Here is a 24,459-nt window from a genome sequence, read left to right as displayed (position 1 = left end):
GTTCCAGGAGAGCATTTGGGGCATTCCCATTTTCAAATTATTAAAATGTGGCTGTGCTTATCTTTGAAATGCCAAAACTTGATCTGCTGGCATCTGGACTGTTTGAATTGCACCCTTCCCTCCACTGGTTCATACCATGGGGGCTACGTCCCGGACATACAGCAGTGCCAGGAGCTGTTAGTGAATTTAACCGAATGGAGTTGTAAGGATGCATGGTTTTGTATCTTTACCAATATCAGTTGCTATTATCTACACAAAATGACTGAGACTGTGAAAGGTGGTGAAGAAAAGGTCATTTCCTCTGTGTGTAATATTTCTGATTGCTCCACCAGTAATTACAACTTCCATGGAAACAACAGCAGTTGCCTGTTAGCCTGGAACAGAGCAGTAAGTTATATAGTTACAGCTATATAGAATAGTTGGGGGGGGTTATTTTATTTTATTTACCTCAACTTGAAAAAAACAGCCCTTATCTAATTATATTATGTTTTGGGAAGACGTTCTATCAGATAATTACAGAACAATACAGAAAGAATCTGTCAGTAGAGGTATGTTTTTAAGGATGATAGAAAGTATTTGTTCATGACTCTCTAGTGAATGAAAGGATTTGGGGATTAATCAGTGCCTGCCAGCCTCAGAGGCCTGCTCTTCTCTATTTGCTCGTCTCCCATGCCAGTTTCCATTTTACATGTGATTTCTATCACATTCTCTTTCCTGGAAATGGTCATTTTTTTAAACTCTTGACCACTATTCATTTTACAAGCTGCGTATTACGCAAGCTAAAGTCAAAAATGATCTGTGTATTTGTATATATTGGAGTGAACTGCCACCATAGAGTATGTAAATGATTTTAATTTCCTATGAGACTTTAGACTTTGTATTGCCATCACCATTTTTCAAACAGGAATGAGTGGAATGAAAGAGAGTGAATGAAACTACAGTTTATCAACCTGCTGCTAATGACTTTATCTCATTGAGTAAAGTTTAGAAGGTGGGAAAACTTACCAGTTTTTGCTAGACTTGAAATGTGGGAATCAAACATTTAGTAAACATGAGAGGCAATTTTGGCAGAGAATACAAGAGAAAAATTTTACCAGGTAGTAGACTGTCTTTTCACTTTTTCTGAGGTAACTAGAGTGAGCTAGCTGGCAATGCTGAATGTGTTCTCAACCATTTTTTTCCTGTCATTTTTGTGTGCAAGGAATTGTGTAGAAAACTATCATCATTTGAAAATTAAACAGATTGTCATTCTTACTTTCAAGACTGTCTGCTGCAAAACCCATTGTCATAATCTACCTGTATGTCAAATTCAAGGATTGTTATGGTATCTTTAGACACATGGAAATGCCAGAGACTGTGCGAAAATCTCTTTACTTTGCCAAAGCGAATAAATGAAGAGAAATCCCTGAGGGTAATGGATGAATAGAACAAATGTGACAGCTTTACTTCGCATTCTCTCTGCCTCGTACATAGGTGCCATAGTTTGAGTGTTGTTATACTTAACTAATAGCCAGTAATAGAAAAGTGTCTTTTTATTGTGGGCAGCTGAATTTAAGTCATATCAACCCTATCACTAGCTGTTCAGGATGCTAAACTCAGGATAATTTATAAAGCTCCTTCTGAGCTGAGGCATACAGATCAAGTGTAACATCACTTGAAAAGAGAATTGTGGTTTCATCCTTGTAATCTTGCTGTTTTAGCCTTTTCACCCTAATAAAGTGGGTTTCTTTTCCTCCTACAAAACACAAAAGGGGAGAAAAGAAAAAAGAAGTTGCCAACTGGCCTATTTCCAATTTACATGAGTATAACTGAATACAGAATCAGCACAGTAGTTGGCTTTATTTAGAAACATAGGCCCTAGTCCAGCTCCCATTAAGACTGATGAAAAATGCACTTCATTGATTGCACTGCCAGTGGATTGAGCCCATTAAGAAAACTGAGTTTGGTGTCAGGGTAGCAACAGTTTCTGTACAAGCTGGAAAGGATGTAATCATTTGTAGACCATAAGAACAGTGTCACAACTTTCACATGAATGCCAAACAATTTCATTCAAAATTAATTCCAAATGAAGTTAGTGTCTGTGCACAGTCATGTTTCTCTTATTGAGCAAGACCACTAAAAGAGCATAATGTGTCTCTTGGATCTCCATCAAGAGAAAAAGAGAAGTATTCACAAACCCTAGGATTATATTCCCAATGTATCAATCACTGCAGCTGCACTAACATAAAACCATTAGCTGCTGTTGTAGACTTCTAGTAGATTACTCCTAACCCATAGTCTGGAGGAGAAACAGATAAAGAAGTGTGATTTTTCTTTTACAGACACTAAGTGGCTTATGTGACATTAACTTAAAATGACTGAGTTGCTTTAGGGGAAGAGTGGCTGCATATCTGTAACTTAGTATACTGGCGGAGTTGAAATTACCTTGCACTTACAGTTGGGAGTCCTGCGCCATTATACTGAAGTGTACCATCACTGTGCTCGAAATGGTGGAACCAAAGCTAATCGCATGTTGGAGGGCCACTGAGTCACCCCACTTGCAATGTGGATGAAAGGCCCTTTGGCAGTTACCTCTTTAGGCATGCGTGGTGCATGGCTATGGTCAGATACTAGCACAAACTTAATTTCTGATAAAGATGACGTGTGCATATACAGTCCTAGAACTGTAATGAATTACACTCTTCCCCTCTTTTAAATACACTGATGATAATGTTCAGAATTAGAGCTTAAAATCTTGATCCACTTGAACTAAAGTGGGACCCAGTAATGGGTATGAGCCCACCCAGGCAATTAGAACTGAGTTCCCCAGATCAGCAATGAGTGTGAGAGCCCTGATCTGTCTCCTGTGCTTTAGTTAGTGTGGTGGCCTTTGTTTTAGTGGAGACAGGGAGGATTAGACTGGCTCACAGGAGTCATTAAGATTAGATTACCATGGGTACTGAGAGACCAGACAGAGAGGAATATCAATGGGAGCATAATGACTAAAGTAGGGACTACAGTAAAGACAGTTTGGGTAGTGGACAAAGTCCAGCCAATCTGGACAGGCCTAGCTAGGGAGCGGGGAGGAACAACGTGTGACTGAGCTTTGGAGATGCAGAAATAGCTACAAAAACTGGAGATGGTTCTGGACAGCAAGCTGCCATATTTGCCTTACATCATACTGTGGCAGATTGTTGCAAAGAAGAACCACAGCAAAATATTTATGGTAAAGTTGAATGACAGCAAAATACTGCCCACAATCCGTCTTCCTGTGTCTCATCGGTGATGCACAAATTGAGAAGTATAACTGCAGCACTAATACTGTGTATTCACTGCATGATTTTGTTTGAGATTAGTTGTCTCCGATCCATTTTATTTACGTCACTACTTTCCTGACTGGGAACATCACCTTCCCGTCTAGGCCCATTGAGCAGCCAGTTAATGAAGTCAGTCGTTCAAAGTCTCCAGATTCTGCCTGACTCTAAGGAGCTAGACCAGACAAGCCAGCAGTAAAGTGGCCTCCCAGGATATCACAAAATGTTGATGTGACTTATAAACACTATAAAGCCCTTTAGAGATACATTTCTGTCATCACTGCTGCCAGCAGACATATGTAAAGAATATAATGGCTGCCGCTAACACCAGTTTACAGTTTGTTGACACTGTTACCCAGTTCCTTATGCTGGTATATGGTACTATGATTTGACCACAGTCTGTGATTCACAGGCCAGACACAAGGAGATTGGCTGGGTCCCTCAGAAGCGTAGTCTCAGCAGTCTTTATGCTTTTGCTGGTCAGCTACACTTCTAGCAACACGGGACTGTAATGAGATGGAAAACACAGCTGGCCTCAGAGGCTGGCCTCTGAGACGTACTCAAGGCAGCTTGGCAGTCACATTCTACTAGAAGTTGAACTGGAAGCCAGGAATAGTCCCCGTGTGGTCTTTCTTCAAACAGACCTTCCTTACTGGAAGCCTACATTGCTAGATCCAGACACAGGCCATTCTTCACAGACCATGACTGGCCAGACCAGGGGCTAAGTAGGGAAGGATTAGGATGAGACTTTGAAGATTGCTTCTACTTGTGAGCCTGAGTGAGTTTTTATTTTATGAAATGGGGAAAAAACAGTACAAACTGTGTTGCTGTGCACATTGGGGCAAATACCTATATACATCTACTGCCAGCCAGGAAAACAATGCTACAAGAAGACAATGACATAAAGAGCCTGTGGTTTCTGACTCTTATTTATCCACTTCTGCCCTCCAGCAGCAGGAATTTGGTTCCTGGAGCCGAGCCATCATGGTTGACTTGACAACTGTGACAGTCAGTCTCAGACTATTTCGCTACAGTTTGACAGTTCCTCTATGCACTCAGGCTGCCCCACATTCTTCTTTTTCTAATCTGGGGAAGTGAGGGGAATGCACTTGATATGTGCCTTGTTCTAACATACTAAATTCTATTTTCTTTCAAAACAGGATTAGGAAATTCCCTGAGCTAAAAATAGTCAGAGTTTGAAAAATTATTAGAATAAAGCATAATGTGTGAACTTATCCTGTTCATAGTCTTCCTTAGACATCTGCTTGTGGCCACTGTTGCAGACATTATGCTGCACCAGCAGGACCTATGGTCTGAAGTACAATGGCTGCTTTTATGTATTAATCAAATGATTAATAACAGCAAGGTATTCATATGAACACTATTGCAATTACGTAGCATACAGAATAACAGAATGGTACTCTGACACAGTATCTATTTGGGTAGGCAGACCCTAATCCCGGTCCTCTATATGTTCAAATGGAAAATTTCCATTGAGTTCTGCATTCAAAGTGATTGCAAGATTTTAACTATTACATGCAAGATAAGCAGTAATATGAAGTACAGATCTCTAATCTAACAAAACATTTAAGTCACGCTTAATTAATAACATGAATTGTTTTACTGAAGTTAGTAGCTTTGCTGATTGGCCTGTGTTGATATCATGGTTTACCTATGTAAAGGCAGAAGCATAATCAGATATAACTTGAAGAAGAGAAGGTACGTTTTCAGTAACAATAGCATAGAAACAGTTCTCTCTAGCAGCACTGGTGTCAGATTTATTAGCACATACAAGTCTCTCCTAGTTCAAGGGAGAAAGGGAAATGTTTTCGAGGAGGGAAAATTATGCTAAGGATGAAGCAAAAGGTCAGCACATTCTTTTAACACTGAGTGACCACAAACACTAAAACCTCTGACATCTCTGATTTATAGTTAGACATGAAAAAAGAATTAGCATCTCATGAGCTTCACCACAACTCCCTGAAACTTCAATGTTAAATTCATTTTATTGTTTATGTAAGGTACATAATTTACACTGTAAACTTTAGCTATAATGAATAAAATACTTGTTTCCATAACAGGCTGTCACTGTAGGATGAATAGGATTTCTACAAGGATTCCTGGGTAACATATTTGTAGAAGCTTCTATTTTGGAAATTATTAATTGCTTTTATGCTTTCTGAGAAACCATGTAATGTAATAACTGGGCACCAAGTGTACAATTATGATTCCTATGAAGTGTACTTTTCAAACTAGGAAGACGTGGCCTTTCTTTTGTTCTTGACTGTATTCAAACCTCTCAGAAGTATGTTCAGTCAAGAGGGTTCACGTAACAGTGATTGCTTCAACCCCTAATTTTCTCCAACATTCCCTATTGTTGAAAAACTTTTCTTTAAATAGTGTGTGACATATCTGTTTTTGTGCTTCAGGCATCCATTTTTGCTGAGTGTATTCATTCTCTAGGATTTCTGCTGCTGTACATATAATAGTCTATCTATATTTACATCTCCATTTCACTCCTTCCCCAAAGAATCAGCAGACTGACATCACTAGTTCTTTGAATTTTCTGAAAAAAAGTAACAGATCTTGAGTTTAAGAGTAAATTTAATGGTGCCTCTCAGGATCTATTAAGATAGATCCTTTAATCTGCATAGATTGTTCACACTAGTGATAGGAAGCATGGAAACGGAGATACTCTTCCAGAAATTGAATTTATTATGAAGGTGTCCTTCTTTTGAATTGCTAGATCTGGATGAGGAAACATGTCCTAATTTTATGAATTATTATAGCACAGTTGTACAGAAATATCAGTGTTTTAAGCTAAGAACCAAACTAAGCCCTTATACTGAGATTCTAATGAAGTAGCTATCTGAAAGAAAAAAAGCATCTGATTTCTTTAGCTAGCAGATACGTGATGAATTTTGGGGCTCAAGTCCTGTTTGGTGCTGGAGTCTCAGATAGGTACAACTCCTTATAATACAGTCAAAATGCTAAAAGCTAAAAGCATTCCAAAGATTGCAGCTGAGCATCCTGTAGACTGTAAGAAGTTTGCCCTATGGGCCTTTGGCACCATATGTTTAGCAGGTAGCTGACAGCTGTTCAGACTGAGTGCAAATCATGAAGAATTTAAGTAAAGAGTAGCTACAGTAAAGAACATCAGCAATGTAATTTAGGTGGAATGCAAACACTTGGTGGGCAAAAAAAATAATTTTGTATGAGACATTGAAAAGTCTCAGTTCTGTCCTCAGAAATATGTAGTTATCTTCCACCAGCATAGTCTGCCAGGAGTTTTGAGTCATTTAAAACTCTCGTATTAGCTGGAATTGCATTGACTTGTGAAACAAGGCATCTGTCTCTACTTTTCATTTTACACTATAAGTAGAGGAAATAATGACGGGTACTTAATGCTGTGTTGCAGTAAATACCTTTGGAAAGTGCTTATGTGGCAGAAAGTATATAACATGTTGTTGAATGACATTGCAATGACAACTGTCTTCCATTCAAGATGCTTTCCAATGTACAGCTATATCCTTCTGTTAATATGCATAGCCAAGCTGCAGTAGTTATTCATAATGCATACACTTCATGCCTGTAGCATGTTAATAACAATTACTAATCATCCACTAACTCTTCACAAGCCATTTATAGGTGGACACCCCAAATTTCTTCCATTTATGCATGGACAAACACTGACTCTAGGAGTGTTTAAGCTGGCAGATTAATCCTTTTCACCAATGGCTTGTACCTAAATACGAAAATGACAGTATAATCCACAAAAGAAATTAAGCCGGCACTAAATGTGTTCAGCAACTCAATAAATCATTGTGCAGTTTTATTGGAACGTATGAGTCAAATATGTGTGGATGCATATAAACAAGCATTATTTTGATTTTATTTGTTTTTTGACAAAGGCTTCCCTGACAGTCTTTTTAAACTTTCCAAAAAATTATCTTACAGGCAGAAAATGAGCCTGAGTAATTTTAAAGAGAGATGTTGCTGGTCTTTTAACACCACCATACATACATGAGTGTATGTTAAAAAAAAAAAAAAAAAAAAAAAAAAGACACTGTGCTGACTGTGGGTCCTGTGAAGTACAAACAGAGTTTAAAGTTACTTCAGTGTTACTAGTAAAATATTTCAACACAAAAAGAGGTATTTCAATGAGAGAACGTTTTTGATAGCTAACAGGGTTCTCAGGCTGACTAAGCTATAATTTAGGAATATGCAGAACTTCATAAAATATTCTTAATAATAAGTAAGTCCTAGGCTTATTTGTATAATGAAAGAAATAATGAATTCAATCATTTTGGAGTCTGATTTTTAGGTTGAGACCTCTGTAAGAGTTCTTCACCCAGTGATATCAGTAACAAAAATTTTATTGGCTTCAGTGGTCTAGAATTAAACTTTAAATCTCTTTGGTAATGATATTACAGAACACTAGAATTAACTATTCGTGTATATTTCCCTGTTTGGAAATTCCACAGAGCATATGGATATTGGTATTCTAATTCATCTCTGCTTTTCATACTGAACAATCCTTTCAGTCATTACAGAACATGTACTTTCTCTCTCTTTTTTTTTTTTTTTTTTTTTTTTTTTGAGCTTTGGAGGTCATTGCTACAGCATATTCATTTTATCAATAAGAAAGTGGGGAAAAAATCTGGAAGTCATATACTCAGCTTGACAGTGCTTTGCATGTGGAGATCTGTCAACAAAGGCACAGCTACATAGTAAATGTGAGTAATAAAATGCATAACCCTGGAAGGAACATATGTTTTGGGCATCTTGTATGATCCCAGTTTTCTGTATATCCACAATAACAGTAAGACATGTGGCTGCTTCCTGTGAAGCACAAACATTATTAATATGATTATATTTATTATAATCAATATGGGCTATTGCTGTTTTGACAAGCTATTTATATATCAGATACATAAAGCCTAATATAGGCCAGATTTATAATACTTACCAGCAATACCACGTTTGAAGGTGCATATGCTTCTAATCGCTATCTCATTTAATTTTAATGAGACACTTCAGTGTGCATATTGCTCTCTCAGAAGTCTGCATTTAGAGCCTCCACTAATGCATAATAGTTTGAATTTGCCAGCATTCAGATCAGCCCTGTAAGTATCAGCTGTCATACTCAGTATTTGTAAAGGAGTGAAATATGAGGGAACTGGAACATTAGGGAGGACAGATTATAACTTTCTTCACCTGATTTGTTCATCTGGTTTGCTATTCTGTTCTGTGTTGTGCTCACTACTTTATTTCTCTATTTCAAAATGGAATTAAAATCACCGATCTTTCCAAAAATAAGAAAATCACGTACTTTTGAAAAGTTGGTCATTGGTACCAGTAGTACCTTTTATACCGAATTCTCATTTTGTCACTATCTTCTATCTCATACAATGATGTACCAACATATACCTCTTTATAATAGTGGAAAAAGAAAGAATAACAAAGAATTTTCAATATACTTTAGAATTCTGTCTCTCTTAGGAGCCCTATAAAAACTTACACTTTCTGAATGATCCCCACAGTAATCAAGATATGACAAATGATTAAAATCAAAAGTATTTGTAATGACGAAGGTTGCATGACATGAAATCTTCTAAAAGGATGTTTTTTAATTGTGCGAATCAACTCAAATTATAAGAAAAACTAATTCTCAGAGCACTGAAACTAATGAAGTCTGATATCCAACCAATGTAGGTCTTGTAGTGGATCGGATTTCTAACTGAATTCATCTGAAACCTGCACTACAGTTTCTTCTGTTACTAAAAGTTTAAAATATGTATTCACTTTACAGAAAAAAGCTTGGTAAAAGCTTTAATAAATATCATATTTTATTTGACATCAGAAGGTCTGTTTTCCAGTCATAATTTCTCTTCTAGCAAAGCCAATACTTAATGATTAAAATATGTTTGTATTTAAAAGAATTGTAACATCTTTCTCCCAGGTGGATTTTCTGATGTCTAGTAATTACTGAGGCCAGTTAGCTTTCTTTCCTACTTTTTTTTTTTCTTAATCTTTGCAGAGACATTAGCTGAGTGTCTTCTCAGCCAGCTATCTTTACCTTTTATTTAGTAGAGATTTAGTGTCTCTGAGCACTCTGCTTTTTTGTAAAATATGGTATTAATTGGTTCAAAAAATAAAAAATTTGCAACAAGCAGTCTGAAACATGCACACATACAGAGTGTGATTGCATAAAACTCATTCCCTTAGGAAATCAGACTAATAATAAAAAACAAAGAAATTCTATCTTATACAACTACAAAACATTTTTCCATGTAACTGAACAACAGAGTTGGACTGCTGGGTTTTCAGATCTCTACATTCTCCTATTGCAAACTAAAGAAAAGAATAATGCCCCTGGGCTGATCAACAGGGAAGGTCTTGTTAAGTTTTGCCTATAGTTTACATAACTATTTTATAGTTATCAGTAGAATGTCTAAGATCAGGAGTGACCAGGATTTATTCCTGAACCAGAGAAGTGCACATGATCAGATATTTCTAACAGTCAACAGAGCAGCAGATCAAGGATAGCTAAATCTGCCCATACACTATATCACAAATACTGAGACAGTTAAGTCTGCTCTTATTTATTCATTTATTACTAAAACTATTATTTATTTATTTATTATTATTTATTTCATTGGTCTTTAATAGGATTGCTGAAGTACAAAGCAACACAAAAAGCAACCAGCAAAACCTGGACCATTACTCATGATCACCTGGTTTGCCTATACTCATGATCACTGGGCTTATACCTACAAGGTATATACAGGAGGCTCTTTCCTCCAGTACTTCATATATAGGTGTGCTAAGTAGGTATTGCAATAGAACATTTGAATAAACTGCAGATTGTTCTCCAAAATCCTTCATGCATGAAAGCTCTGAGCTCTTCTGGCAAGTGCTGAGCAAGGAGGTGAAGTGAACAGCATGATTTTTCTGTCCAGACCCTGCTGCCTTGCCAAGAAGGTGCTACTACGTAAAGAAGCTGTGACCTTGGCCAGTTTTATACAGGGGCATGGAGAGGGGAAGAGGTCTTTTTTCACCCATCCTTCACTGTCAGCACTTGCCTGAGGGCTGCCCTCTATTCCATTTAAATATGTTTTTAAAATTCAGGAGTCTTTATTTTTTAAAATATTTGATTTTATTTGTGAGGTGTAAGACACCTAGATGTATTATGTATATATCGTACCTAAGAAGCTGCTTTACCTTATCTTTGTCACATATATCTCACTTTTATTATCTATAGAAAGATGTTAGCCCTGTGCTCTCATTTCATATGAACTCAAGGAGTGGATGGTATTTACTTTTATTTTATGCTTTGTCTTGTTGAGTTCCTGCAAATATTCATCCATCCTTAGGTATCTACAGCTATAGCTGTAGTAGGAGGCATTTGCAGATGCCAGTAGATTTGCTGAAAGCCCAAAGGAGGCAATTATTTACCTTGTGTGAAAAGAGGTAAAAAGCACCAGTGATATGTGGCTGTAGGAAGCAGAATGCAGAAATGTGGATCCTGTTGTGGCTGCACTAGCTCAGGCTGCTGGTGCTAATAATGATTTATTGCTTTGCTGCTGCTGCTACGGCATGTGGTAGATACTTGTTCTGCTCCTCTGTGTCAATGCTCTCTTAAGACAAACAAGGGCCACATCTGTCCTCCTGTCTTAAACATATAACTTATTTTTCATGCCCTAATCTCTAGTAACACAACAAAAATGCAGAAAAATGGAAATAGCAATCAGTGAGCACATCTCAAATATGTTTACACCAGTCCCAGAATAACTAGAACATCTTGGTTTCTATTCCCAATAAAGAGTTCAGAAGGACTTTAGAAGAAGAATATCTTTTTTTTTTTTTTTTCTTTTCCTGTATGTAGAGTGCTAAGGGAAAAAATGTCCTCTAGGCTCTGCTTTTTGCTTCAGGAAATTACTTTGTTTAATTCTGCAAGTTCCTGTGTTTGAGCTGGCAAACTGTATCTTGAGAGAACTGTGGCCTTAAACTGACCTGACTATCACAATGGATTTTCTCATCTGTATGTATGTGTATATGCAGCCACCCACCCACACCCCTCTACATATGTATGGCAGCATATGTATAACATGTGCCCCTCAGAATTTGCTACTGTAGAATTATTTTCAGAATGCATCTATAATTAAGTTAGGACAGGGAGCATTCTGGAGCATTGCTCGGAAAGTGTAGCTGAGGGTACCTCACGTTCAGGTGCTGAAGAATCTGCATACTTGCTGTCTGCTGTGGTGTACTCTCCAGGTCATCTGCCCACTTGTTTTTCATTCGCCAAACAGATGACTTTCTCCTCTTTTATTTATTGTTATGTTGTAGTCCGCATTCCCATCAGTCCTTCACAGAGAAGCATGATGAGGGTCATAGGGCGCTGTGGAAAATGTCCGTTGGTGTGTTACGCTTATCAGAGGACCCATTTTAATAATACAAACTATTCATCAAGACATGCTGCTCTTTCATTATACAGCAGATTGGAGCTCTGGTAGTGTATACGAGGGGTGATATGAAGCAAGGAAGGAAGACGAAGGAAGACTTGAGGATGGTCATCGTTCTCCCTGTGTGACTTGGTCACTAGAAAGAATGTGACTAGAAAGAATGTGACGCAAATGGGGAAAGGATGCCTTTGGACTCTAGTAGGAGACCAAGACCACCTGTTTTAGTAAAGTAACTCGTGTAAACTTTCAAAATTTGGGCAATTGCCATTTATGCCTAAAGTTCAGCAGGTGCCTGTATTTCTATAAAAAAGGGATAGAAGGGCTGCAGAATTTCTATTTCATTGGGTCTCTGTTTATAATGCAGTCAATGTCTGTAGTGATGGGAAAACTTACATCCCTTGTAGCAAGGATACGTACGCATCTTACCCCCCAAACAGACGCCCTTGCTTTTTCATGGGCAAAGTCAGCCATTTTACATTACGCGTTTCACCGCACCTTGCCGAGTCCAAGTTCTCTCAGCAGGAGCGAGTAACGACCGTGGTGCGCGTTGCCTCGCTCAGAGAGACGCCGCCAGTCCTGCGGCTGGATGGCCCGCGCCGGCAGCGGTACCAGGGCCACGCAGCTCTCGGGCAGCGCCTGAGCAGGACGAGAGCGTTCCGGCACGCCGGTGCCGTTTCTTTACCCCTCCCCTCCGAAACCGAGCGCTGCTTGCCCTGCCCCCAGGCCCAGGGGTCCCCGGCTGAAGCGCGGCGCTGCGGGAGCCCGGCCCGCCCGCCCAGTGCCCATGTGCGGGCGGCCGGGACATGCTCACTGGGAGCGCGCCGCGCCGCCGCACATGCTCACTGGCGGCGGAGGCGCCGTCGGAGGTAGGGCTCGCTCTGCTGCCGCGGCGGCCGCTCTTTCGGGGCTGCGGGCGCCTGTGCCCGCGGCGGGGAGGGGAGGGAAGGCGCGAGAGAGCAAGGGAGGGGAGGGGAAGGGGCTGCCCGCGCTCCTGCCGGCCCCGCGCGGCGCCACCGCCAGGCCCCGTCAGCACCTCGGCCAGCGCCGCGCGCCCGCGCCGCGCCGCGGCGGAGCGGGGCGGGGGGCGCCCGGCCTCATCCTGCGCGGGGCGGCGGTGCCGCCCGGGGCTGCTGCCGCGGGGCAGGGCCCGCCCCGCCGCGGAGGGGAGAAGCTCTGCGGCCCCCTGCGCCCGGGGCTGCTGCCGCGGGGCAGGGCCCGCCCCGCCGCGGAGGGGAGAAGCTCTGCGGCCCCCTGCTTGCCTCCGCCCGCCCTTGGTCCTGCGGCCCCGCCGGCGGGGGGCGAGGGGCGCCGGCGGGGCGGGTTGTGACCGGGGAGAGCGGCGGCGGCGGCGACCGTTACCCGCCGGGGCGGGGGAGGGGCGCGCGCCGGGCTTGGCGGGAGCCGCGGCCTCCTGCCGCTGGGCTCCGGCGGGGTGGAAATACCCTGGTGCTCCCGGGGGGAGGAGCGAGCCAGAGATGCAGCTACAGCTCCTGAAAACAAAATAAAATAAGATAAATTTTATTTATCTTATTTATCAGCTGGTGCTGAGGTGTTTCTGCTGGCCTAGGAAAACAGGAGGGGTGTGTGGGGGGGTATATCTGTGGAGAAAATGCCCAGAGCCTCACAGAGCTGCGACTATGAGCACGCAGGGTGGTTTCTGCATGAACACAGACTTAGCTTGTGGCCTTTGGAAGAAGTGCTTCTGCCTACAAGAAATTAAAATACCAAACTAAATGTGATGTTACAAAGCATAGTGTTCCAGGCGGTGTTTAGTCATCTTTGCATTTCTCTTTCAGTACTGACTGTACTGTCAGGAATACCTCTTGCAAAATAGTCATTCAAGTGAAAATTCTGTACCAGAAATTAAATATGTAACCCTTTCTCATAATTAACATTGAAATTATTGTTATTTCCCATGTGAGCAGAGGTCACAGAGGGCTTGCAGTTAGATGACAGTTAGATGGCCTTCTTAGGCCTTGTTATATGGCTGGCTAGTCACATTTAACCATATTAAATGCAGTGTGGTGTGTGATATTTTTGGTGAGGAATTGCATTTCCAAGTTTCTGAAGATTTGAGTTCAGTAGGTGAAGGACATCATATCTAAAATGCACTGAGGCAAAGGTGCACGTATATCTATTCCTCACTGTGATTCTCTTAATGTTGAGCAGTTAACTCACTGAAAAATACCTCAGTCAGTTCCCTATCAGACTTATACCTCAAGAGACTCTTTCCCAAGATAATAAAGATGGGGGCCAGTGTACAAAAATTAAACTTTTGCTTGCCTTTTGCATATATGTGTTCCCATTTGCCTTATTTAGCCCTGCTAACATAAACCCCTTTCTTTTCTTTTGCCATAGATTTCCCTGAAGCTTAATCCTCAAGATGAAGTTCTTACTAGTGATCTTCTTTTTTGTCTTGTTCTCCTTATGGGTTGAAGAAGTCTGTTCCAAAGAGAAATCTTCAAAGAAAGGAAAGGGAAAAAAGAAGCAGTACCTATGCCCATCGTATGTTCCTTGTTTCTTCTATGTTTTCGTGTGATGATGATCTTGCCATATTTTAGCTATGGGGATTACATGCCAGTTGAAGTAGAATGTGATGCTTTAAAAGAACAATTTTGGGGTGTGGGAATGAGAGGAAGGGGGTTTGACCAGTGATATGTCTTGCAGGTTCTGTTAGTGAGCATGTTTATTCTGCAACAGGTCCTTTGTTTTAATGAAAAGAAAAATCTAAGCAATAGTAAACAGTTAAAAATGACCATCAGTGATTCCAACCAAATATCTTGCTATTTTTATGGACATAGTAGAGTGCCCTTATAATAGTATCTCTAGCATCTTATTATCAGTAAGGATACCAGTAAAAAGAGAGAAGAGCCACACCTCTGATACTGAAATTCAGTTTCTGGTTAGCTTAGTTCTGTAAAGTGAGGAAACTTGTCCTACTCCTTTTCTTATTACATGTTGAACTAATATCTTCAGCATCTTTCACTAATAATTTGCAGTACTATAACTTGTATATAGGTGGATTAATAGTTGCCTTAAACATCCTCTTATGGAATAATCTTTCTGTAAAAATAAAGAAATTACAACCTCTGATTACCCAACTGAATAGGGAACATATTCAGGATACCTATGATTATTTTAAAATAATCAAAGTCTATAAAGACTTCCTCTCACTAATGTCTACCATATTTTATGTTGTAATCCATAGATGATTCAAAAGTTTTATTTGTTGGGACTTTTGTTGTCATTTTTATGGCTAGTCTTGGTTATATTTTTAGTGTTACAGTGTAATTACTCAATGAAAAGATTGAGGGAACATGATGAGTTGACAATAAGCATAGAAAAGCACAATGCCTTAAACAATAACATAGTTCAGACACATTTGAAACATTTCTTTTCTAACCACAAAAGAAAAAGCCTCAAGATGAGAACAGCTACTTGGCATTAGTAGACTTTTTCCAAGGTACAGGGAAAAAAAAAGCAGAATAACCATATTCAAGCAACATTAAATGATACTTTTCAAAGTTTCCACTCTTTTTAAGTAGTGACAGTGATTTATAAAACAAAGTTTTTATAGTTTCTACAGGGGGTGAGCATTTTTGGTCTTTTTTATATCAACCCCAAAGAATGATATATCTCTTTGCATCTGAAAACCTTAAGATACAAGTCTCAAATGTGGTAGTAATTAATTTGAAACATCCCATATCTGTTCTGTCTCCTTTGAATAGGTAAGCTGAGTTATGTATGAAGCTTTCTTTCTGAGCTATCCTAAGTATTTCTAACAAGGAGAGAAAAGTCATCATTCCCAGGACAGACATAGACATTGAGTACTTAGAAAGTGAGTTACCCGAAGTCACTCAATGGAAACAGAATCCATATCTTCCATGTTCTCATCCAGGTAGTCAACATTTTCCCCTATTCTTGACTTGATCTTAGTCAGAATTCAAAACATTAATGTCATTTTTTCTTGATAAGCCTTTTTTTTCCCTCTTAAGTGCAGTATTTCCTAGTCCTCTGTTCCTGATAACTGTACCAGTTGATTTTAAGACCACTGAATATGATGTCATTTGTCACCACTATGCTTGAAAAGCATTAAATAAATGCTATAATTTTCTAGGTGATACTTCAAATTGCAGCCAGTTGAAGCTGTCTATGGAAATATTAGCAGAATCTAGTGTTTGTTCGATGTTTGCGGTGTTGTCAGTTATAAATAGTTACCATAGCATTATATCCTATCAGATTTTTTGAATAGTGAACATATTGTCTATATCTTACTTGGCTGAAGTTCACAGCCTGAGAGACAATCAATAACAGTGGAGCTGCAGAATAGCTATTTTTGTGGCTGGCATCTAGAAGACTGTAGTGTGAATGAGCAATGAAAGTGAGTTGTATCTTGCACAGAAATTGCCTAATGTTTTCTTTGCTCAGGCTACTGATAGGAAATGACAAACTTCTAATCATAAGCATAAACCAGATGCTGACAGTTAGTTACAAAATCCTATAAAATGCATATATTTGTCAAACTGACACACCTGTGAAAAATGAAACTGAGTATTGCAAAATACTTGTGCAGTCGTAACTAAGAAAGAACCATACAATCCAATAAAAAAACTCGCAGCATTCCTCTCTGGATTTTTAAAGAGCACTATAGCTTCACAAAACTTCTTTAGTTGATTCCACTGTACCTTGTAGAAAAGTTTTTCTACTTTTAATATTTTTTTTCCTGTGAAAAATATAAGGAATCTTTCCTCAGAAACAAACCTAAATACAATTTAGTGGAGTGAAAATTACTTAAATCCAAAATTGGTCTTAAGGAAGTGGTTGAAAGAAAATTTTATTAGTAAAGTGCAAATGAAGCCTTTTAATAAAAGAATACATTGTGTCTTTTTTGAAGAAAGTAGGTGGCATTTTATATCATTTGTAAGACTGCATGCTACACATACCTAATGAAGCAATGGGTTTATAAGTTAAAATGTTAATCTATCTTTATTTTACACTAGCTACTAGTGCAATAAAATTCAGAGCTTTATTGCCACAAATTACTGCTTTTTGTTTCCTTATAAAGTGTGCAAAGCTAAAATCTGCCCCTTCAATGAACAAACAAACAAACTGGGAATTATATAAAAAACAGATTTCTCTTTACAAACTTTATAATAAAATTCAAATGTATGCAGCTCATTTACCAGGAAAGCTTTGAATCTGATACTACTGCATGGCTTCCTTGGTTGTAGAAAGTGTATACAGATAGTCTGACATTATGGAATGGATGGTTATAAGACTGATTTGTTTTTCAGACTTTAGCGTGGATTTGTTTGTATGAAAACTAAGCATACCCAAATTTTTACTTTTATGTATTTCCAGAATACAATCTTTTAGCCAAACATGCCCCTCTGGCATGAAATTAATTACTATTGGAATATGCTGAAAACAAGCTGATTAGAACTCTCATAAAGAGTTTTTTGTTGTCTCGTAAACAGATGTTTGCTTTCCTACAATTAGGAAAATGCTATTCTATTTCATAGATCGAAAACTCTTAGTTGTGATTATTGATGACCCTGTAGTTCGATGTCTGTTTTGTGGTAGTGGCTTGATTGGCCATCCTATTTTCATTTTTTTCTGAAACAGCTTTTTTTCCCCTCCTTTTTTTTTTTTTTTTTTTTTTTGAGGGGTATTCATGAAGTTGATACTTAATCAGTTGTTCTTATTCTAGTTTGATGCTTACATGCATAGATTTAAGATTGCACATCTTAAATTTAAATCCGCTTTCTTTGTACTCCAGGCTTTCCAAATGAAACATAAAATGTTTATACTAGTGTCTGATTCTTGAGTGTTCATTGATTAACAAACAAAATGATATATTGGACCTAAAAGGCATAACAGAGAGCTCTGCTGCATAAATCTGAGAAGCTGGTTGCCACAGATTCATAGTGTAAAAAAATACAAACCTTTACTGTAAAAAATTCTTGCCTTTGTCTTCATGGAAAAGGTAAAAAACAAACAAATCAACCTTCCCCCCAAAATTTTAAGAATTTTATGGATTACGATCTTCTCTTGTAAAAACTTGATTTTGAAATTTACTATACTGATTACAGATGGTTGTGATACTGATACAGATGTATTTAATGGCTTAATCTAAATCTTGATCACAGACTATCTGTAAGCCTTGTTGCCTCTATTTACCAGTTGGAGGTCAATACATATTGTGGCATTTCTGCTGTAATTTACCAGTCATGAAGGAATGGAAAATATAAACAGTGAAGTGACATTGCTCTCAGTGAAAGTTTGGCAAAGGTCTCAGGTCTGGAAAATAATATGAAGCAGAAAATTGTTTCAAGAAATTAGAAATCTTAAAAGAACTGTGTCATGTATATTAAGCATAAGTTTGATCTATATGACTGTTTCAGGCAGCTTTTATCAGACAAAAATAAATACTTAGTTTAAATGATTATCGCAGGCATAGATAGATTTTTGAATAGGTGTGTATTACATGCTTTCCAGTACTGGCATGATTTTGCAAAAGTGGCCCGATGGCACAGGACGTTCCAAAAAACTATCCCATTTCAATCATGGTGGGAAGTACAGTACGAGTGTTGTTGCACTTAGGAGAACATAGATTTGCGTGTTTGGGATGGAAGATGTGGTCAAAATAAAGTTTATCTAATGCTATTGTTTTTCCTAGCATAAATTCTTCCTAATTTTTCACAATACTTGCTTCTGGTAAATATGTTAGACATTCCACTATAAGCTTTTCTAAGAGCACTGCTGAAAAATGCTATTACTTAGGTTGTAATATTTCTGTTTTTTTATGAGAGTGTTCTAGCTGCTGCCAAGATTCTTAGCAGCCTGTAATGTCTTTCCTCAAAAATGTTTGCAAGATCTCTGGACAAATTAGAGGAAAAGGGAAGTTTTGTTATGACAATGTTATAGAAGGCATAGAGACATGAGAGTGTCAAATAGCAGCTTACAAAATCAGTTACTACTGTGCCTACAATCGCAACTGTTATCCCTGCTAACTATAGTTATAATACAACTCAGCTGTTCACTTGTACACTGTTAATTGCTGAAGATCCCATAGAGAGTGTAATGCTAATGCAATGCTAAGAGTATAACCTGAATCACTGAATCATTCTAGTGTCTTAATCTTAAGACTGCTTTTAAAATGGTGTGCCTCACCTTTATACATTTTTTCACATATGCTGGAGACTTTATCCATATAGATGATTAAATAAATACTGCATGATTTTTATAAAGAGTTTTTACACACAAAGCAGAAGTACCATTTGTCTTTTGGCTTGTATTCAATAAACCATATCAGCTACTTCAGAAACTGTGAAATGGCCCTCTAAACCCTCCAGAAAGCGTGGTTTGTGCCATCTGCCAGGGAAGAAGCTTAGAAAGGTCACAGATGCCAGGGTTCAATAAACAGATTCTTCTAAAACACAACAGAAGACAGTGGAACAGTAAGAAAAAAAAAAAAAAAGGAAAAAGGAAAAAAATGTGGTTAATGTATAGAATTGTATGAAAGTCTCTACAAAAATTTCTTTTGGTTAAGTGTTAGTTTCTGACATGCTAAAGTTCAAAGTGTGTCTTGGGTCCGAAAACCTTCATGTAGACAAGCAATTTTTTGTAAGTGTTTGGGTATACATGGCCTCTCTATCTGTAGCATGTGTTCATTTTCAAAATGTAAATGACTGGGAAGTGGAATCACCTCTGTATTCATTCCAATCTTGTAGAAGACAGGGTTGATAGTTTGTGAACATTTTCATTTGTAGGTATGATGAATGGGTTGATAAAAAGATGGAATGAAGTTGAAACAAATCTCAGTTTAGTTGTGGAGGCAGTTAAATTTCACAGTCGTTTGGAAGATAAGTAAACTGAAAAGTCCAGGTCTGGTTCCTATAAAAATTCTTTTGCCCCACAGTGACAGTAATTGGTCAGTGATTTAATTGTTCTGTAGCATGTAGCTCTCCTGGAAAGATATGATCTCAGACAGATAGGACCACATTCCAGAAGGTTGTGGAATTTGTATTCAGAGTGGATAAACATACTGGGAAGTAAAAAGATAAAGCTGTATAGGCAATGCTTAAGTTCTCTTGTAAAACAATAATTAAATGTGGTAGTCTGGGTCTTTTGTAGTAATTGGCTCTCACAGTGAGTGATGTTGACTCCATTCTGAACAGTGTAGTGAGAAGACAATACAACTGTGAGGAACAGTTACAGATTCTAGACCTGTGTTTCATACATAGCCTTTGGACTGAGCAAAACTTGGATCTACAGGTAAAATTACATCCACTGAAACTAAGTGTAAGGAAAGCCATAGGACAAAATTCTGTTCTCAGAGCTGTCGAGGATCTTTGAAAGACAATTTTTATAAAATGTACCCCCATTTGGACTTTCTAACCAAACTGGTACTCTTACCAATCCATGTATTCTCTGTCTAAGTATTTACTTGTTTGGAAGACAGGCTGTGATGAAGGGACAAATACAGGCAAGTTATTTTAAAATGCATGTAATCTGCTCGTAGGTGCTGATGATGTTTCGTGTCTTATCAGAGCAAAACAGAATGCCAGTTTATGCACAGAAGTCACTTGGATAGTCTCTTTGCTTGGATGCAGAGATCCCTAAGCTAATAGCAAACATGCTAATTTTAGAAATGGAAGCACTGTTAATTTGTTATAGGCAATACAAGTTGGGTTGGATGAAGCACCACAGTAACCTGGTTCTCCTGATTTTGAGACTGTAATCTCTGTGTCATGTTGCTTGCTTTTCTCAGGCTTAAGGCACTTCTGCAGGACTGGGCATGCTAGGGCCTATCTGTGTGGTGTTCTGATGTTGAAAGTGAAACTGAGTCTGAGCTTAGATTGTGATATGCAAGATCTGAAGGAATGACACTAAGTGAACGGTTCATACTAAGTTCTGGAACCTTGCTTACCTGTCCACATTAGGAGACTATTCTTGATCGTTCTGCACTAAGAAATGAAAGATGAGATTCAGACTGAAATTCAGGGCACCCAAAGTGGGTTTCTGCTTCAAATCATACCATGAAGGAACCTTTCTTTTTGTTCACCATACTGCATTACCTCCAAGTACCAAAGTTACATGTCTAATTTTAGGCATTTAGTTAGGCATTTGGTTGTCAGCTGCATTTGTGAGCACACATAGACCTTTATTCAGAGTTCCATAACTTGTAATGTAATTTGAGTGGTAGCATTTTTGCACTTGATAATCATAATTCTTCTCCCTAGTAATAGAGATGTCACCTTGTACAGTTTGAAATTGTAGATATTAAGCATACTAGCAGTCACAGAGGTCACTCAGAGGAATTGTATAATTCTTCTTTGGTTTGTATTAGTCTGATTTTATACTTTGAGATATAGCACTCAGAAAATCAAATGCCTGTAACTCAGAACACTGATGGTTTATATCAGGTATATAGTACTTACAATGTATGGCAGATGGCAGATACTGTTTCCCAACACTTATTTTTATCATTCTCAGATATTTACTGCCATATTATATGACTAAAATGTCTATTTCTATCACAAAGATTAGTTAAACTGTACTAAAATCTGTAGCTTCAGCATTGTATAAGAAATTTCCTTGGAAATAACTGGACAATGTGAGTTGGAATATATATTTTTAGCAGATGCTAATCTAGAACTATGTGAAAGTGAAACTTGGTACTAGATCACCCAGGCTACGAGCTCTAAGCAAAAGCTGACCATGGAATATGTATGCTGCATCGCTGTCTGGACCACAGTGGTAAGATGGCATGTCATTGTGCCATGCCTTTTTTTATTGTGATAGTCATGCCAGAAGTAAAAAGTATATTTGTGTTCCCTTCTAAAATGGAAAATGCTTTAGTGTGATGGGATCTTGAAAAAAGGGATCAGGGCATTAAGTAATGAATTAAAACAACAACCCTTGTCCCCACTTGTGCAGAACACTTATATTCCTTTTTCCAATCATTACCCTTGTTTAGCATTTCATGTGATAAGGACTAGTTGTAATTCAGTGATCTCTAGGAGAGTGAATCTAACAATAACCCGAAATAAAGTGATATAATGACTCTGACACATTTATTTAACATAAATGTGAGGAAGCTCTATATATTTCAAACCAAGAGTAATATATGCTTTCTTTAACCATGTATATCTGCTGATGTAAACTTCCGGATTTTGATCAATGAATTATCAAGATAATTCTCAATTGTCATCAATTTAAAATGTTAATCATGTTCTCCACAGCCAGCAGTAGAATGTATATAGCTGCATATGGAAGAAATAGGAAGTGAACATCTTGCCACATATCCTATGAAATGCAGTACTTAATTTAATTCTTACATTTATCAGCAATACTAAAAGTAACTTCCAAAGACTGGAGTGAGGCCAGTCATATCCCACAGAGGCATCATCCTAATAGACTGTGTTCTGTCTTTCTTCTGGCTTCTGTGAACACTGCTTCTTATGTCAGGCTTAATACTTTTAAATCATTTCTGCAGTAGCTCTCCCACTTTACACAAGGCTTTGGCCCCGATAATCACATTGTGGTGCTTACTCACATTGTCCAGTTAAGAACATTTTATATTTTTGTTTTTGGTAGGTTTTCTACTTCCCCTCACCTATGACCCAAAGATTTTGATACTTGAACTTGACTCAATGATGCTATGCGTCAGGTACAAGAGTACTCATATGATGAACCCAGATGTACTATGGAAAGGCAAAAGTGGAAATAATGTTTTTATTCACTCCATCAAAGTCAGCAGTTGAAGGAATGTTACTAGTAGACTATAAACAGTAGAAGTTAGAACATGATTTCTTCAACCAATCATATGAAAAAATATTTAGGCTTATAGTTAGTTGAGATGTCCAGAATGAAATTAGTAGGATTGTTATGATATTTATTGAGGATATTACAATTATGCTCTTTTATTGCATGCATTTATGAAGAAAAAAAAACATTTATGAAGAAAAACAATTCAGAATTGTTATTCAGGAAAAATTATTACTAAAGCAATTTCTAGCTGTACTATTATTTACTTCAAAATTCCCTTTAAAAGCAACTGTGAGATTTCTGTTGCATTACCCTTTGTTTGTTATGCACTTTGTCTTAATTAGTATTCATAAATTACTGTGAAGAATGTTGCTACATATCCATTTCCTAAATCTTTCTAGCAGCTATGCAAACATTCCACACAAGTTGAAATAAGCATTAAAATCACAACACATACTGCAGCTGGTGGAAATTTAAGGGAAATCTAAATTTAGTTATCTGCTTTTCAGAAGTGTCAAAATTCTAGATTGTGTGGGTAAACGTGGCAACTGTAACTTTTAATTAGTGTAAGCATTATTATGTGGGAATCAGATAGCCTTTATAAAACAGAAGTACTGCTTTTAGGAAGAAATATTTTAATTCAAATTCTTTTCCTCTAATACAGTCTACCTCTATGCATATGATTGATTGATTCAAAGCTTACCGTTTCAGACAGATGATTAAGCAGGGGTAGCTGCTTTGGATGAATACCTCAGTGGCTTGTATCGTCTCAGATTAGTTTTCCAAGCACCTAAGCCATCCAGTGCAGTGTTTAGTCACTCTGCTAAACTGTGACTGCGAGTGGCATAACTTCTCAGCTTGCCAGAAGCTCCACATACAATTTATTGACTTAAGATGAAATGGATACGTTTTCATCAGTTAGGTTTTCTCAAGGAGATCCAGACCTTGAGAAGATGTTTAATAGTATGCATCCTATTCAGTGGTGGTAATTCAAAGGCAACATACTGTAAAAGGCTATAACAAAAGTATAAATGATATTCCGCAGAGCTTTTTTTCAGATGCTATTCCAACCACTTCATTCAAAGTCACCTTTGCAAGATAGTGATTAGTGACTCTGTGTGCTTCTACTCTCAACATGAAACAGCTGATACTGTTGCATTTCACTTGGTTTTTATATAAATGAGGATAAATGTGCGCGCAGGACACCAGTATAACTTCAAAACACTGCTCAACTACTTGCTAAGAATGCGATCAGGATGCTCTTTAGCAGAAAGCAATGCTCCCATCCTTTTTCCATCCCATCAGTCTTCTCAGGGCAGTAATTCTCCTTTTCCTGTTTCTTGGAAGACTAATGAATAAACAGCCAAAACAGCTGTTTAACAGTGCAACTCATATCTCACAGAATTACAGCCTTATTCCTCTTACTTGAAGACACAAATAAACCTGTCAGAATGTAAACTGTGTTTGGCTTTTGTTTGCTATTTGATGCTCTCTCTTTTAATTTCTCAGATTCTCTTTTTCTGTTTTCCTTCTTATATTTCAAAAGCATCTGTACTTAATTTATGTGACCACATTATCTTACCTGTTTCAGATTACCATCATCACTATTTAATGAACTTTATATAATCTGTAGTGGAAATATAAAGCATGAGTGATTAGGTAGGTTTGTTAGTTTTTTTGTGGTTTAGTTTTGATTTTTCATTAATACTAGGTGTATATGATTTACAAAGAAATTCAGCTGCTTGTGCGAAGAAGACTCTCCTTTTATAAATCTTTCAGCAGGCACCAAAGTTGTACCTAAGTGTTAAGATCTGTGACTTACAAGGAAGTCTAGTACTCAGCAACGCCATGAAACTTTCAGTATCAGGTGTATTACTGTGCTACAGAGTGTGGTACAGAGGGAAAGTGTATCCTGCTATCTTGTT

The 24,459-nt window shown here is 38.1% G+C and overlaps 1 protein-coding gene across 1 annotated transcript in view; it reads left to right on the top strand.

The window, feature by feature from the left end:
• Positions 1-14,144: 14,144 nt before the first annotated feature.
• Positions 14,145-24,459, top strand: part of GLRB (glycine receptor beta) — a 51,924-nt gene continuing 41,609 nt past the window's right edge. Inside the window, exon 1 of the mRNA XM_062574733.1 lies at positions 14,145-14,266. Coding sequence (XP_062430717.1) covers positions 14,145-14,266 — 122 coding nt within the window. The remainder of the gene's footprint in view (positions 14,267-24,459) is intronic.

This window comes from Rhea pennata, chromosome 4 (genome assembly GCF_028389875.1).
Source record: "Rhea pennata isolate bPtePen1 chromosome 4, bPtePen1.pri, whole genome shotgun sequence".
Lineage (NCBI taxonomy): Eukaryota > Metazoa > Chordata > Aves > Rheiformes > Rheidae > Rhea > Rhea pennata.
The sequence above is the reverse complement of the archived record's forward strand: the minus strand, read 5'-3'. Positions and strand labels throughout refer to the sequence as shown.